This window comes from Sarcophilus harrisii, chromosome 3, assembly GCF_902635505.1.
Source record: "Sarcophilus harrisii chromosome 3, mSarHar1.11, whole genome shotgun sequence".
Classification (NCBI taxonomy): Eukaryota; Metazoa; Chordata; class Mammalia; order Dasyuromorphia; family Dasyuridae; genus Sarcophilus; species Sarcophilus harrisii.
In genome coordinates, this window is record NC_045428.1 from 404,923,863 (window position 1) to 404,940,650 (window position 16,788).

General features: G+C 34.5%; 1 protein-coding gene across 2 annotated transcripts in view; it reads right to left on the reverse strand.

Annotated features, from left to right (window-relative positions):
- The window catches only part of CERS6 (ceramide synthase 6), a 281,416-nt gene that overhangs the window by 42,034 nt on the left and 222,594 nt on the right, over nucleotides 1-16,788 (reverse strand). For both annotated transcript variants that reach the window (XM_031960517.1, XM_031960516.1), the window contains exon 8: nucleotides 13,638-13,744. In XM_031960517.1, coding sequence (XP_031816377.1) covers nucleotides 13,638-13,744 — 107 coding nt within the window. The remainder of the gene's footprint in view (nucleotides 1-13,637; nucleotides 13,745-16,788) is intronic.

Here is a 16,788-nt window from a genome sequence, read left to right on the forward strand (position 1 = left end):
CTCGGCACTACTCAATCTCCATCAACCTTTGGCATTTTACATCCCTGAGCCCTGTCTTCTTGGCTATTCATCCCTTTTTTAATTATGACACTATTCTCTTCTGGTTTGTCCCCTACCTGATTGATTTCTCTTTCTCAGTCTCCTTTTTTTGGCTAATCATTCATATCATGATGCCTAAGAGGTGTAACCTCAAATTCTGTGTAAGACCAACTAAACTTTGACATTTTCTCTCTTTTGGTGGCAACCTTTTTAGCTCCCATGGGTTTAATAATCATATTTATGCTGATAACTCTCATATTTATATATTCAGCCCCAGGAAGTCTTATGAACTTTAAGTTCCACAGCATCAACTGCCTATTAGACATTTCAAATTGGATATCTAGGTGACATCTCAAATTTGTCTTGTCCAAAATCAAACTAATTTCCCCCAAAAAATTCTCTCACTTCCAAATTTTCTTGTTTCTGTCAAAGATTCTAGTCTTCTACCATAGCATTATCCTCAACTCTTTATCCTCCTTCACAAAAAACATCCACTCAATTGTCAAATCTTGACATGTTTACCTTCACAATACCTCTTACATTAAACCCCTTCTTTCTACTCACATAATTACCTTTTTAGTTCAGGGTCTTGTCATCTTTCAACTAGATTATTGTAGCAGCTCCCTAAATGGTCTGTTCTCTACTGCAAATCTCATCCCACTCTAGTCTACTTTATACACTGCTGCTAAAATAATTTTCCTTAAGTTTAACTTCCTTATTTAACCAATGCCAGTAGTTTCCAGTTGCCTCTAAAATCAAATATAAACTATTCTGTTTATCTTGTAAAGCCTTGTACAACTTGACCCCAACCAATTTATAACTCATTAGCTATTACTCAACCTCTTAAACTCTGAGGTATGGTCAAATTAGCCTGCTCTCAAGTCTTTATACACAACACCATCTCCTACTTCCTATGCCTTTGCAAAGACCATTGTCATCACACTACCCTTATGCTCAAATGAGTATTTGTCTTCCTTTAAGATGCAGTTCAAGCATCATCTTCTACATTAAACATGTCTTGATTTCCCCATAAACCCTGCTAGTGTCCTCCCTCCCAAATTCCCTTGCATTTCTGAATATATTTATATCTTTTCCCTTTATATTTATGTTTTATATATTTATATATGTACCAGCTGTTTCTGTGATTAGATTGTAAGCTTTTCATAGGAGGGGCCATTTCATTTTTTTGTTTTTATATTCTTGGCACAATGCCTGAGACATAGTAGGTACATAAAAAATACTCATTGATTAATCTAGTGGCTACCACTTCTTGAAGCTTATCTCAAAGAAATCAAAAAAAGAGGGAAAAGATCCATATGAACAAAAATTATTGTAATATCACTTTTTAATCATAGCAACAATGGAGAATAATGGATGTTCATCAACTGGAGAATATCTGAATAAATTATAGTTTAGGAATCTACTGGAATATTGTGCTTTAAGAAATTTTCATAGGGAAGGATTCAGAGAAACCTGGGAGGAGTTGTATGAACTTAGAACAGAAGCAAAGCAAAGTGAGAAAAAGCAGGAAAAGAAAATATGCAGTGATCACAACATTGTAAAAGAAACAACTGTGGAAGATTTAAGAACTATTATCAACACAATAATCAATCAAGATCCCAAAATACTGAAGATGAATCATTCTTCACACCTTTTGGTAAAGGCAACAAACTAAATGTGTAGAATGAGACATGTTTTTAGATACAATGTGTAAATTTGTTTTACTTAAGTGTGGTTCTTACTTATAAGGGAGTATTTTTTTAATAGGGAAAGAAAAAGAAGTAGGGAATAACAAAAGAAAAAGAGAAAAGAAAAAGAAAATAAAAGAAACATCTTAAAACATATACATGAGGCAGCTAAATGTGCACTAGATAGAGCACTGTTTATAATTCAAATCCAGCCTCAGAAACTGAATAGTCAATAGCTATGTGACCCTGGGCAAGTCACTTAATCTCAAATGTCTCACCAAAAAAAAAAAAAAAATACATGAGAGAACAGAAGAAAGTGCAGAGGAGGATATAAATAATTAGAAGTATTAGAATTACAGAGTTAAATTTAATATCTACTTAAAAAACAAATTACATATAATAGAGATTCATGGTATCATAAATTACATAACCCTTTGTCCTTTACTATCTAAAAGAAAAATGAAAAACACTTGTTTTTCATGTTGTCAATGTATGATAACCAGAAAGTCCATTCCAAACCAAATTAGAAATAATAGAAATCCAGTTATGATTCTCAAATGCAGCACTGGGATCTTGAAGTTCACAAGGTCATTTCAAAAATGAATTTTAATAAAGTTGTGGGGATAGTGAGGTATATAAATTAATCTCTTTGATGGAACTTTTGTCTCAATTCTCATCTTAGCCATTAGTACCACTACTTATGTAGAAAATGTATTCTGCAGCTTCATACCTAAATTTTCTTGACAGGAAGAGACAATAAACTGTCTGGCTTTATTCTGTATTGCCCTCAAAATGAGAACCACCCAATTACCAAGAAGTGACTAAATAGTGAGTTAATTTTAGGCTGGCACAAGTTATGTTGTCTTCAATTCTGCTATATGAAAAGGCCAGAAAAAGTCAGGAATACAGTAGCAGCAGCTTTAGATCTGCTCAGTTTGGGGAGAAAAGTAGGTTAGAAGATATAAATAAATTATGTTTAAGCATTGTATTCAATTAATACTTTAGCATCCATTTCTAAACCCTGGATGACAAGGTGGAAATGATCTAGGTGGAACAGAACAGATCTAGGGAGATGAAGATCAAATACAGGGTTGATAGTAATCAAAACTAGTTACTTCAATACCTTAGCCTTGAGAGAAAAGCCTTGTCTAAAGTTTCCACATTGAAAAAAGAAGTCTTAGGGGGTGAATGGATGAAAGTATTGTATCAGTGCCTAACCTAAATTGTGGAGATATTTTTCTACCAGAAATTCCCCTACACTATATTTCATAACAACACAATTTTTGAAGAGAAAGACAAAAGAAACTACATCAAATTAGAACTATGTAGGGTGTTGTGGTTAATTCCCATTTAACCAGAAAAATCTGACTTATTTTAAACCTGTTGGTGAACATCTCTAAAACATGCATTCATGATTTCCTTCCTTAAGTATAGCAGAAAGAACATAATTTGAATTTGCTCTAATTGTTCAGAATTTTACAGTGTCTTAAGTCATTATTTGGAATATCAATTAACATAGAAATATAGAATTAGGTCTGGAAGAATTAGGTACTTTGGAAGCCAACTACAACTCTCTCATTTTGTAGATGACAAAACTGAGGTTCACTAGAGATAAATGACTTGCTTATGGTCACACAGGTAGTAAATAGCAGAGGCAGAATATGAATATATTTTCTCTGACTCCCAGTCTAATATTCTGTATCCATTAGGATTATATGATACTTGAAGGAACACTGGATTGGGAGAAATTGTAATTGGAGAAATTGAGGCAAGATAGAGATTAGAGGTTTTTAAATATTTTAGTAGAGAAAGAGTTAGCCATCTTAGCCGGCTGGTGGATAGGACTCTTGTCTCAAAGCATCCAATAACAAGTGAGGGATTTCAGAGACTCTTATAGGGCTCCAACGATTCAGGGAAACAAAGCCAAGGAGGGTAAAGCACGGGTGAGTGGGAAGTTCCAGGACCATAAATTCAGTTCTGACAGGTTGGGAGTAAGGAGGAAGGATCATAAATTCTGATAAGTTGGGAGGATGCTAGAAGCCAGGATATCTGAGGTAGAAAATACCCAAATATTTGAGATAAGCCATCTTTGAGTTTTATGATTCTTTGCAATGCCAGTGGCCAAGTTTCCCAGTCCTAATTATCTCAGTGCTAAAGGCCAGAAAGGGGGGTTGCCACCAGGGATACTGAGGCCTGAACAATTCAGGGAAAACGAGGCATAACAAAATCACTAATAACCAACGATTTGCAGAGATTAAGTTCTCCCCCTTTAAAAAAAAATCCCGATTTTAAAAAGCTGATAGCGATAGCTGGATTGAGGTTGTGCATTCTGAGTTGCCTTGAGCTAATCATTAATATGATGAATCCCTGGCAATGAGGAGTGGGGGTGGTGGAACCGGGTGATGGGGAGAAGATAGATATACCAGGTTGTATAGAGATGAACCAGTCCAGGTTGGAAATGGAGCAGATTCAGCTCCATGCAGACAATGGCATTATGTATTTGAATAGCCACTTTTCATCTTGCATTAGAGGGGTAAGGAAAAAAGGGAAGAAAAAAAGCAAGGAAAGAAATAAGGGAATAGAAAGAAAGGGAAATAAATAAAGGAAAAGAAGGGAAAGGAAGAAAAAGTAACAGGAAGGGAAAAGATAAGAAGGCAAGAAAAAAGGAAGGAAAGAAGGAAGAAAGAAGGAAGGGAGGGAGAGAGAAAAGAAGGAAAGAAGAGAAGGAGGGAAGAAAAGGCAGAGAGCGAGAGAAAGGACAAAACATGAAGGAAAGAAAGGAGAGGTGAGGAAGAAGAGGGGAAGAAAAGGAGGAAAGAAAGGAAAAAGAGAAAAGGAAAATAAAAGGAAGAGAAAGGAAAGGAAAGAGAAAGAGAAAGAAAAGAGGGAGGCAAATGGAATAAACTGAGTGAAGACCTCTCAAAAGAATGTGGCTTTGACTTATGCCCTATTTGTGAGTCTAGACTTTGCAATAAATTGAGCTATAGCTAAAAGCTGCAGGTGTTTAATTATCTTAGATAAACAAATATTTTTCTCTTATTCTCCTTATTCCCAGAACTTTTTATTAGCATTTAAATACCTAATACTGTAAAGAGTGTGTTATTGACCAGTAGTCTTTGTTTCTGGTAGATGTTAGACTCTGAGTAAATTAGAACTCTCCAGCCAATGGGAGAAAAAGTCAGAAGAGGGGTGGGAACTTCTGCATTAGGGTCTATATAATCGTGTGTTTTACAGTTTGTGTTTTGCACTCTAATAACCCATTATTTGTTGGAAGTTGCCCTTTCTCCTTAAATAGCAATAATTTTTTTTTTTTTTTTTGCTTTTTACCTTGAAAGTCTCTGATTTTAATTTGGATAAGGGTGAGGGAAGGAAAGGAAAGTGGGAAAGAAAAAATGAAGGAGGAAAAAAATAAGAAAAGAAGAAAGAAAGAGGGAGGAAGAAAAAGAAAGGAACTAAAAGGAGGGATCCAAGGATTCCATGAAGCCAGAGACTTCTAAGGAGAGCTATTATCTTTTGACCAAAGTTAATTTCTTTTAATATTATAACAGGGTCAATAAGCCAAGGTGCTTAGTCTTCAATATTTTGCATTTCAAATTTTATTAATGGTCCTGAAGCTAACCTACTTTTGTTCTTATGGACATATAATGATTTCTGAATGATGATCTTTAGCCTCAAAGAGCTTACAGTCTATCTGGGTCTACAAGGAATAAGCACATGAAAAGTTAAAATATTGGCTTAAGAGCAGCTTATAACTACATAGTGTTTTAAGCCTTACAAAATGCTTTTTATGTTTATTGTTTCACTAGAATGTTATAATAGACTAGCAGGGTAGGCTGAGTCTCTACAAGGTTAAATGGCACACCCGAGATTACATGTTCTGCAAGTGATTGCCATTAAAGCTTGCTGAATTGATCTGAATTAGCAGAACTGGGGCTTTGATCCATTTGATACCAGGTATGAAATGTCAAGGATCTTAGAGCTGGAACAGCTCACATCTTTTCATTGTCAGTAACATACCCAAAGGTAGCTACTGAAAGAAGCTGCCTGAATTCCTGGGAAGAAACTCAGAATGACCTTGTCTTTCCAGCCTCTGAGAACACCCAGACTATGGTCCACAGTAACTGTAAGCCTAATGCTAGACTAGATCTCACTAGTCAGTAGACAATAAAGTGAGATACAGAACTCGGTTCTAAATTGAATTCAGAAGTGCAGAGTGCAGCAGCAGCTACAGGAAAGTGACTGCTAAAGAGAGGAAGATCCTGAGGATGATTGCCCTGTTGTGGAGGCACAGAAAGAGAAATGCTGCAAATACATTGCCACCTAAGGAAAAAGTATGAATTGAGGTCCAGCCTTCCCATGCTGAATTTGATTTTATGGCAAAAGTGGCTGAAATGCATCTGTTCTAGAAACTAAGTAATATGCATTGTTTTAATGCATATTTCACACATTAGGCTTAGTACTTTTGGAGGAGAAATTGATCATTCTGAAATTTCAGTGATAATGAAAATGAATTTTATGGGAATACATTTTGATACTTTGATGTGTTGCCTTTTTTCTTCCCAGAAATGAATTTTGCACTAGAGGGAAAAAAAACCATGACATTACCTCTTGAATAGACGTTACTAGGATACTGCATTCCCTCTCTGTTGAGTCACTGCACTTACTCTGTCTCTTTCAGGCAAAAAAACAAAAAACATCAACAAAAATCACTCCCCAAATCCTTCCCTTCTTCATAAAATGGGAAATGGGAAAATATGTGTCTTATAATAAAGTTAAGCATCTCTTCCTTTCGAGTTGCCTGAGGCCGATTGCCTTCTTTTCTAGAAATTAACCTGAGACTTAAAATTTTTTACTATCTTCCTCTACCCCACCTTGTTCTTTTGTCAGATCATCTTTGTAATCTATTTAATAGAAGAACCCTTTAGTTTTGTATATTGAATTAAAGCAGTTTTCACCAAAGTTAGCTGTTTCACTCTAGTCTATCTCATAAAGGTATGCATTTTGTAGCATAATACTTAAAGCATTCTTAAGCAAAAGCAAAAATAAATACATAATTATGCTGAGGGTAGCTAGATGGCACCATAGTTCATTGAGCCTGGGGCTTGGAATCAGGAAGATTCATCTGCTTGAATTCAAATCAGACCTGAGATATTTACTAGCTTTGTGACCCTGAACAAGTCACTTAACCCTGTTTGTCTCAGTTTTTTCAGCTGGAAAATGAGGTAGAAAAGGAAATGGCAAACCACTTCAGTATTTTTGCCAAGAAAACTCCAAATGGAGTACAATGATTCAGACGTGACTAAATTGACTCAGTTTATGTGAAATGAGGGCAGAAGGTACTTATATAGGATAAGATGAAAAAAATATCTGCTCTCTGTTAAAGTTATCATGGTCCTGAAAAATCAGTGGGAAGAAAGGTAGGGGTAGGGGAGATTCTGCTAGATTATGGGAAAATTGGATCTATTATTCACAGCTCTATAGGTCAGAGTTTTAACTCCCTTAAATATACCAGCTTCCTCTTTAGTAGTGATGCTTCTGATTAAATGGTATTGGTCATTTTCTGTTGAACGTTGATGCAATAAGTGCTTTGCTTATTTTAAATAGTGAAAATTTTTTCCAGAATTAAATTAACTCAGTCCTTTTCTCCTCAATAAAATTTACCTGCTAATGTAAGATGGAAGCATCATTGAAAAATGTACTGAAATTCACAAAAGCTCAGCTGTTGCTCCTTGCATTTAAATGTACCGTTTAACACAAGCAGAAAAACAAATTTCAGAGTAATTTCTTAGAATTGATTTTTTTTTAAAAAATCTATTCAGTTCTTACATATTTGTGAACTCTGAGACTAATCTGGTAATCATCAGCTATTCAAAAAAGCAACCTTGCAATGTTCCTTTGGTAAATGTTTCAGCTTGAAAAGCAAGTTAGAGAGAAAGCTAAACTTGACATGTTCTTTTGGTTCCCAAACACCAAAGAGTTGAAAATCTTATTAAAGAGCCTGTTTGACAGCTGAATAGTCTAGGTAGCTCTATAGCAACTTTAAAAAAAAATCTCGCCTAGACTTCTAGACTCTAGAGAATACAAATCTGCAATTAATTTCCCTACACTGCAGAATGGAGCACTGTAGAAAGTGAGTTTCAGAGAGCTAATATTCTTTCAACTGAGCCATAGCAGAGAAAAATGATGGATTCATGGTATAAAATCCACCATTGAAGTTATGCAATTGATTCCCACCCCTTTTGATAGAGGCTGACAGGTGTAAAGGCAAGGTCAAAATAAGGCCCACAACATTGCCCTACTTGAACAGAGTCAGGATGAAAAGATCCCAAAGTCCTCTGATGCCTCTGAAGCCAAGAGTACTTGTAATGTGCAGAGACCTCAGAGTTATGACATTCATTCCAATCCCTGCAGCTAATGGGCTAGCACAGAAATACTGCTGCAGGGGAAATAAATGGAGGTTGAGAATGCAGTCTATCAATTACAATGGTTCTTTCTTGTAGTTGGGAGTGTACTGTTCCAGTGACTTGCAGTAATTATGATTAACTCAACCTGGCTTTTTGGTAGCAGATAGCATGGAATCTATCTGCTTAGTGAGCACCCATAATATACACTGGGTCTGTGACTTCACTGTTATTGAGTACTCCTGGAAAGTGATCTTTGTAAAATAATCCTCTCCACTAATGCAGATCAGAATCACAAAGCCGAATTTTTTTATTTTTTATCAGCCAATAAAAACTGGACTTAAATTCCCATCTTCTTGACCCCCAAACTAGCTCTCTATCCACCATATCAACACTAGCAAGAATCAAATTGTTTATCATAAAATGTGCAATGATTATAAAAATGACATTTTAATCTTGTACCCTGCCTAAATTATAACACATCGTTAACATTTCTTATTAAACCACCACAAAGGAGATGCCCAGAACCATAACATATGTAATCAATTTAGTGGAATGAAGCAGAAATATCTTTAAATGGCTTGTGTGTATGTGTAGACACACTAAAAAGTGCAATGTGAATTTTTGTAGACAAGTCCTTGAAAGAGATGTCACAGTTTAGTAGAAAACTGCTTTATGGTGGCTGAACTTGAAAGCAGAACAGAAATTAAAGGATTTGGGACCTAGTTTAGTTCTGCCAAAATCTTATAACCTTATAGACATTCCACAACATCTCTGCTTCAATTAGCCTTCCATTAAATAAAAGAAAATTATAATGTTCCTTCTCCCCACACACAATCCACTCCACTCACAAAGGTGCTCAAAAGTAATGACAATAATAACATATACTCCACTAAATACATATACTTCACTCAAAAGATATTCAAAGCATAATGATACTAGGGTAATAAGACACAAGATATAAAAAGAATTTGTTCATATAATTAAACAACTTAAAATTTATCATGATCAATACCAAACGAACTACTGGTATGATGCAAATTAATAAGATGGTAAAAGAACAACCTGCTGGGATGGATGAGTTTATTTTGGTCAGGTTCAATACGTGAATTTTCCCCTCAAATCTGCACTTCCCCCTAACTTCCCTATTTCTATTCCTGGTACTATTATTCTCCCCTGTCAAGTTTTAGAGTTACCTTTGACTTTAACCCTCAATCCTCACATCAACAAGTTGACAAGTTCTGTCAATTCTCTGCTGTTGTTCAATGTGTCTGATTCTTTGTGACTCTGTGGATCATATTGTCTGTGGGTTTTGTTTTGTGGGATTGTTTTTTTGGCAAAAATACTGGGGTGGTTTGCCATTTTTCTTCTGCAGTGAATGAAAGTAAACAGGATTAAGCAACTTGACCAGAGTCACATAATTAGTGAGTGTCTGAGGCCACATTTGAATTCAGTTTTTCCTGACTCCAAATCTGGCACTCTATTGCACAACCCAGCTGCCTCCTTTTGTTAATTAAGCCTCAATAGAATCTTACCGCCTCCTCTGCATGCCCACTGCTGTCACTCTAATTTAGGCCCTTATTACCTTTTGATGAAGCTCACTGGTGTGCTGGTCATGCTCAATGTGTAGCAAGATAGAGACTAAAATGATCTTCTCCTACCTCCCTTTCCATCTCTTCTATTCCCATCCCCTACGCAGAAGGAATGGGGAGGGGGTGCTATTCTGCAGGTATACTGAAGCTTTACTGCTAGAAAACTCCTTTTGCCAGAAAGCAGATTGCTTGAATTAAACTCGATTTTCTTAACTGACAATGTCACTTTTCAGAAAGCAGAGGAGGCAGTTACTGGTTATTTGTTTTTCAGTCATTTCAGTCATGTCCAACTCTTCATGACCCATTTGGAGTTTTCTTGGCAAGGATACTGAAGTGCTTTGCCATTTCTCTCTCCAGTTTATTTTCCAGATGAGGAAACTGAGGCAAATGGGGATAAGGCATTTGCCTTGGATCACGTAGCTAATAAGTGTCTGAGATCAGATTTAAACTCAGGAAAATTTAAACTCCTGGATCTAAGCCCATCCCTCTACCTACTCTACTATCTGGCTGTGAATGATAACATCGCTTTGAATTTATATCTAATCAATAAGCAAGAACTGCTTAATGATATGTGAAGCCTGAAAACCTTAGGAGAACCAGCCCTGCATTTTAGAGGCCTTAAGTGAAAGATTGAATATAGTTATACACAAATACTCAGCTATAGGAAAACACATTTCAGGAATTTCAAAGCGGAGATAGATATGATCCCCTGACCAGATATTCCAAGGCAAGAGTTCTAAACTTGGATTTGGAAGATCTCTGAGGGGTTTTTGTGTAGATTTCAGGAGTCGATGAATTTGCTTGAGAAAAAATGCAACTTTATTTTCACTAATGTCTAAGTGAAATTGGGCATTTCCTTCAATTAGAAATGTAAGCAACATTATTCTGAAAAGAGATTCATAGACTTTATCTGACTGCAAAGGGGTCCACAATAAAATATAAAAATTAAAAAGATCAAGATTCTCTCACTCTAAGGAATAAGGTTCAAAAGACACAAGAAGTTATTTTAAAGCCAGCAGACACTAACTGTATAACTGTGCAAGACACAGTTTTCTCAACTGAAAAATATGGAAATAATAACAACTATCCTTCCTGGTTGTTGTAAGAGACAAATCAAAGAATATTTGTAAAAACACTCAACAAAGTACTTGGAACATAGTTGGTACTATATAAATGGAACAGGTAAAAATAATTGCTTTCCTGAAACAAAGGAAAATGACTGTGACAAATGCTATTAAAATTGAAAAGTATTAATTCTATTGTAATTTTTTTGGGTTTTGGGGAAATAAAAGCAGTTTGTTTATCTAAAACTCATTCAATAACTAACCTCTAGGCACACGGAAAAAATGTCACTTCCTAGGCATCCAACAACTCTTCTGTCATATGTTTCTTTCTTGGAATAATGGAATATAATTCTTTCTCTCTAGATGCTGTTTATCCAAAACTTGGCTGCACTCAAGTAGTGTAGTAATGATGACACCTCTTGTGGGTACAGCGCTGACCAAATATTGACCTCATTCTTTATATAGTCTCAGCAAGTACTCAGGGAAGAGATTTTGTGTCACTAATAACATTTCCTCATTCCTGCAAGATTCATTCTTACTGTACTGGGCTCTGCATTCTAGGAAAGCCTTCTCAGCCTAACACTAAGCAAAAGCAGAAGGAAATTGTTTCTCACTTTCTTTTTTTTTAATTATAGCTTTTTATTTACAAGATATATGCATGAAAATAACAGTTTGGTCATGTATACTTATTGTGTATCTAATTTATATTTAAATATATTTAACATCTACTGGTCATCCTGCCATCTGGGTGAGGGGGGTGGGGGGAAAAAGGGGAAAAATTGGAACAAGCTGTTTGGCAATTGTCAATGCTGTAAAGTTATCCATACATATAACCTGTAAATAAAAGGCTATTAAATTAAAAAAAAAAAAAGAAAAAAAGATATATGCATGGGTAATTTTTCAGCATTGACAATTGCCAAACCTTTTGTTCCAATTTTTCCCCTCCTTCCCCTCACCCCCGCCCCCAGATGGTAGGTTGACCAATACATGTTAAATATGTTAAAGTATAAGTTAAATACAATATATGTAAACATGTCCACACAGTTATGTTTCTCAATTTCAAGAAAAGCAATCAACACACATTTATTAAACATCATCATGTGCTGTATGATCACTAAATAAAGACAAAAAGAATAGAATCCCTACCTCATCTCTATCTCTGAGCTTCGTGGCTCCCTTCTAGTCCTGGCTAAAATCCCTCTTCTACAAGAAATTTTTTGCATCTTCTTTAATATTAGTGTCTTCCCTCTATTGATTACTTCCAATGTGTCCTGTCTACATGTTGTAGTAGGTAGCAATTTGTACATAGTCTCCCTCATTAAATAATGAGCTCCTTGAGAGCATTGTTTTGTTTTGTTTTGCTTTTTGCTTTTCTTTGCATCCGCAGTACTTAGCACAGTTCTGGCACATAATAGGGGCTTAATAAACATTTTTTGAGTTATGGACTAAGGAAGGAATTTATATTGTCTTGGGAAAAATATCATCTACATATAAAAATAAATAAAAAACTATAAAGACAGGGAAATGATTAGTGACTGAATCTGTGATTTCATCAATAGAGGGAACTCCCGTGTATGGAAGCACCCTCTACAATGAATGTTGGTACTTTCTATGTAACATAATCTTAGAGAATTCTATAGATGTTGTCAAATTCAAATACAAATAAGGACCACCCTCCACATTATGCAAGGATCCCTGTGGCAATAGTGAAAATCATGTCATTTCAATGACTCTTTCACAAATCAACTAACTTTGTAAATTAATTTCAACATAATTTCCTTTTAAAAGGAAGACTCACTAATGCTAAAAATTTTGATGATGATATGCTTCCTACATACAAAGCCACATATTAACATTATCTATGTTTGATTATATTTTTATTCTGTTAAATACTTTCCAAATACTTTTTATTCTAGTTCAGGCCACACTCAGAAAAGTGTTGCTGGCACATATCTGACACCTTCCAGTGACATACTCACTGGACTTGTCACAAAATAAGCATGTGTCAGAGATAGGATTTTACTTCTGATTTTCCCGTTTCTGAGGCCAGAGATCTATCTATTGGGATACGGAAATGTCTTTTAAACAAAGAAAATTCAAAGTAATTTCAGAGAGCAACCTTAATGACTGGGAATAGGGAGATTCAGGAAAAGCCCTCATCTAGTAAGTGTCACTTGAGATACTTTGAAGAAAAATAGTGATTCTATGAGACAAAGGTGAGAAAACATTGGGGATAATAATCTGTGTAAAATAATTGCTATGGGAGAAGTAATATCACATATACAGAGTCACACGTTAAGCTTGGGTGGAAAGAAGTCTTTAGTCAGATTGTTAAAGGCTTTATATATCAACTGGTGCAGTTGTGTTTTATCCTGGAAGCAATGGGGAGCCACTAGATGTTTTTGAGCAAGGGCATATTATGGTTAGATTGGTGCTTTAAGAATATTATTTTGACAGTCAAGACTCTTAAGTTGTATTTCAAACTTCATAGCATAAACAAAATTTCTATGTCTCATTCTTTCCCAGGCCTATTTTTTGGTAAGAACTGACAGGATTGTTATGTATTTTGAATCCTCCTTCATGTTCTGCTGGACACATGATGATGTTCTCTTTTGTTTTATTTTATTTTGTTTTGATTTTCTTTTCTATTTTTCTTTTTTTTAAATAAATTTTTAAAATAAAATAAAATTTTAAAAAGTATTGACAGTTGACCTTTTTTCCCTTAAGATTAAATATCTTTTTCAATCCATTATCTAGTTCTGTGGGAGAATCAGCTCATCACTATCCATGATGTTAACTAAAACCTATTTTGTAACACTGAATAATTTCAGGAAAAAAGAATGGCTTACTCACCAGAGAGGAAATATACCAAGTCTTGTTGTGATGAAGACTATTGCAAACATGACAAACATGAGGTCACACAATTTTTGAAATTTGGCATAATTTGCCATTTTGGCAGCCTGTAGATAGAAGAAATGTGACATTAATTTAGTGATATTGGCAAGTAAAAAGCCTTTATCAGTATGCAAAAACCTTTCCCAAGCCATAACTGACAGCTGCATCATTTGCAGATGGATTTGAAGGGTCAGGAATCAATGTTTATAAATCATCCATGATTTACAGGAGATAAAGTAGTCATCATAAATGAATATATTGATCAATTCAAATTTAATATAGAAAAAGTTCAACTATAAGATTGAGTTAAGATAAGAAGTAGGGGGGGACACAACATAATCAAAGCCATAGTAATTTCGTATTTGATAAACCCTTAAACTCCAGCTTCTGGAATAAGAACTCATTATTTGACAAAAATTGCTAGGAAAACTGGAAAATAATAAGTCAGAACTTGGCATAGATCTATATCTAACATCTTATATCAAAATAAGGTCAAAATGAATACATGATTTGGGAATAAAGGATGATGCCATAAACAAATTAGGAAAACAAGGGATAATTTACCTATCTCATCTTTGTAGAAGGGAGGAATTTATGACCAAATGAACTAGAGAACATTATGAAAGGTAAAAAGGACAACTGATTACGTTGAACTAAAAAAAGTTTTTGCACAAACAAAACCAAAAGAAACAAGGTTAAAAGGGAAGTACAAAGGTAGAAAAAAATCTTTATAGCCAGTATATCTGATAAAGGCCTCATTTCTAAAGTATATAAAGAATTGTGTCAAATTTATAAAAATACAAATAATTCCCCAATTGATAGTCAAAGGATATGAACAATTTTCAGATGATTAAATTCAAGCCATCTATAGTCATATGAAAAAATGCTCTAAATCATTATTGATTAGAGAAATGTAAATTAAAACAACTCTGAGGTACTACCTCACACCTCTCATACTGCCTAAGATGATAGGAAAAGATAATGATAAATGTTGGCGGGAATGTAGGACAATCCAAACATTCTAGAGAGCAATCTGGAACTATGCCCAAAGGGCTATCAGACTGTGCATATCCTTTGACCCAGCAGTGCCATTACTGGGTCTGTATTCCAAGGAAATCATAAAGGAGAGAAAAGCACCCATATGTTTAAAAATATTTGTAGCAGCTCTTTTTGTAGTGGCAAAGAATTGAAAAATCAGCAGATGTCCATCAATTGGGGAATAGCTGAACAAGTTGTGGTACAAGAAGGTAATGGAAAATTATTGTTCTATAAAAAATGATGAACAAGCTGATTTTAGAAAGACCTGAAAAGAACTGATGCTGAGTGAAACAAGCAGACCTAGGAATATATTGTATACAATAAGAGCAAGAAATGTAAGATGAACAATTGTGAAAAACTTATTCTCAGTTATTCAGTGATTGAAAACAATCTCAATAGACTTTAGACAGAAAATGCCATCTACATCCAGAAAAAGAACTAAGAAGACTAAATGTAAATGAAAATGAACACATGCTATGTTCACTTCTTTTTTCTGTTTTTTTTTATCACTCCCATATTTTTTTCTCTTTTGTTCTGATTTTTCTCTTCCAAAACAATTTATAAAGCAATATGTGTTAAAATAAACAAATAAATTAAAAAAAGAATGAGGGGGAGTCTTGCTAATATGGTCTTTATGATGTTACTGCTTCATGGCATCAAAGATGCTGGATAATCTCATTAAATAATAATCTCAGTTAAATAATAAATTACTGGTTACCCAACACTATCTATGTCTTCCCATTTGTACTAAAATTTTTTGCTTGTCTTTTTTATGGGTTCTCATGTCTTATGAAGCAACTAGATTTTCTAGAGGGCCTTTTTATATGTCCGATTCCCATACTGATCATGATTTCTATTTCTTTTTAGATAACCTGGCCCTATCTCTTGTCCTGGACAAAAATGGAAGATTAAATAAAGAGGATTTCAAGCCTGATTCCCCATTTCCAAGAACCTTTAGGCCTAAATATTGACTGAATTTAAAAGCACTGTCCTCAGGTTTATTTCTTCCTTTGCAAAACATTATTATGAATATATTTTATTTTGGATTATTATTCAATGGAACTATCAACAGAGGTGATATATCTACAACTAAGAAGGACCATCCAGTTCAATTCTCAGATTTTATAAAGGAAGAAACTGAGGCCCAGGAAAGATGAAGGACATTTCCAAGATTAGTAATAAGGGTGTAGAATTGAAACTCTGATCTTTTGACTTCAGTGCCAGCACTCTTTTTCTTATATCATAAATCATTTATTACATAAAATTCTTTACTAAAGCATGATATATTTTTCAAGTTCTGAAAGATTATCTTTATCCTAGAGTCATTTCCTGGCATTTCATCTCTATATTATTTTATATATCATGTGTATATATTTAGACTATTACATCTTTGATATATTATATTTTATATCACTTGAGTGGTGTCTAATAGGACTTGGGACTACTTTCTGTAGTATTAATATTATTATTGCAGTTAATACAAATTCATTAATGTATTGTAAATTCTAAGGTATGTTGGATCTATCCAACTAAAATCTGTACCAAAGTATGTTGATTTTTTTCCTAGTTAGGAAATCTTAAAAAATATAATTTAAAATGTATTTTATTAACTAATAAAACAAATTGAGTCTGTGCTCTAAGAATGAAGAACTAGGATTGAATTTGAACACTGAGAGGCAGCATGTACACAACATAAGAGTATTGGATTTGGAAAAACCCCATCTTTCCTATTTGTTATCTACACAGCCTTGGAGAAATCACTCAATTTTCTGGGTTCCAATTTTTTATTTGCAAAATGAGAGACTGAGTTAGAAAGTCATTGAAGTTCCTTCCTCATTAAATTTGTGATCCTAGGAATTATGCAGTAGATATTAGGGATAAATATATGACTTGGGAGAAACAAATAAACAAAATACCTTCACTGAAATATTCCTATTTAACAGTGTGAATACCCAGTAGATGTTAGTGTGATGTATGTTTGTATGAGTTATAAAGTAACATCTTCGTTGATATGCCTGTGGCATAGGCTATGTTACATTGGGGGTTCCTCAGTTCCAATATTTACGTATAA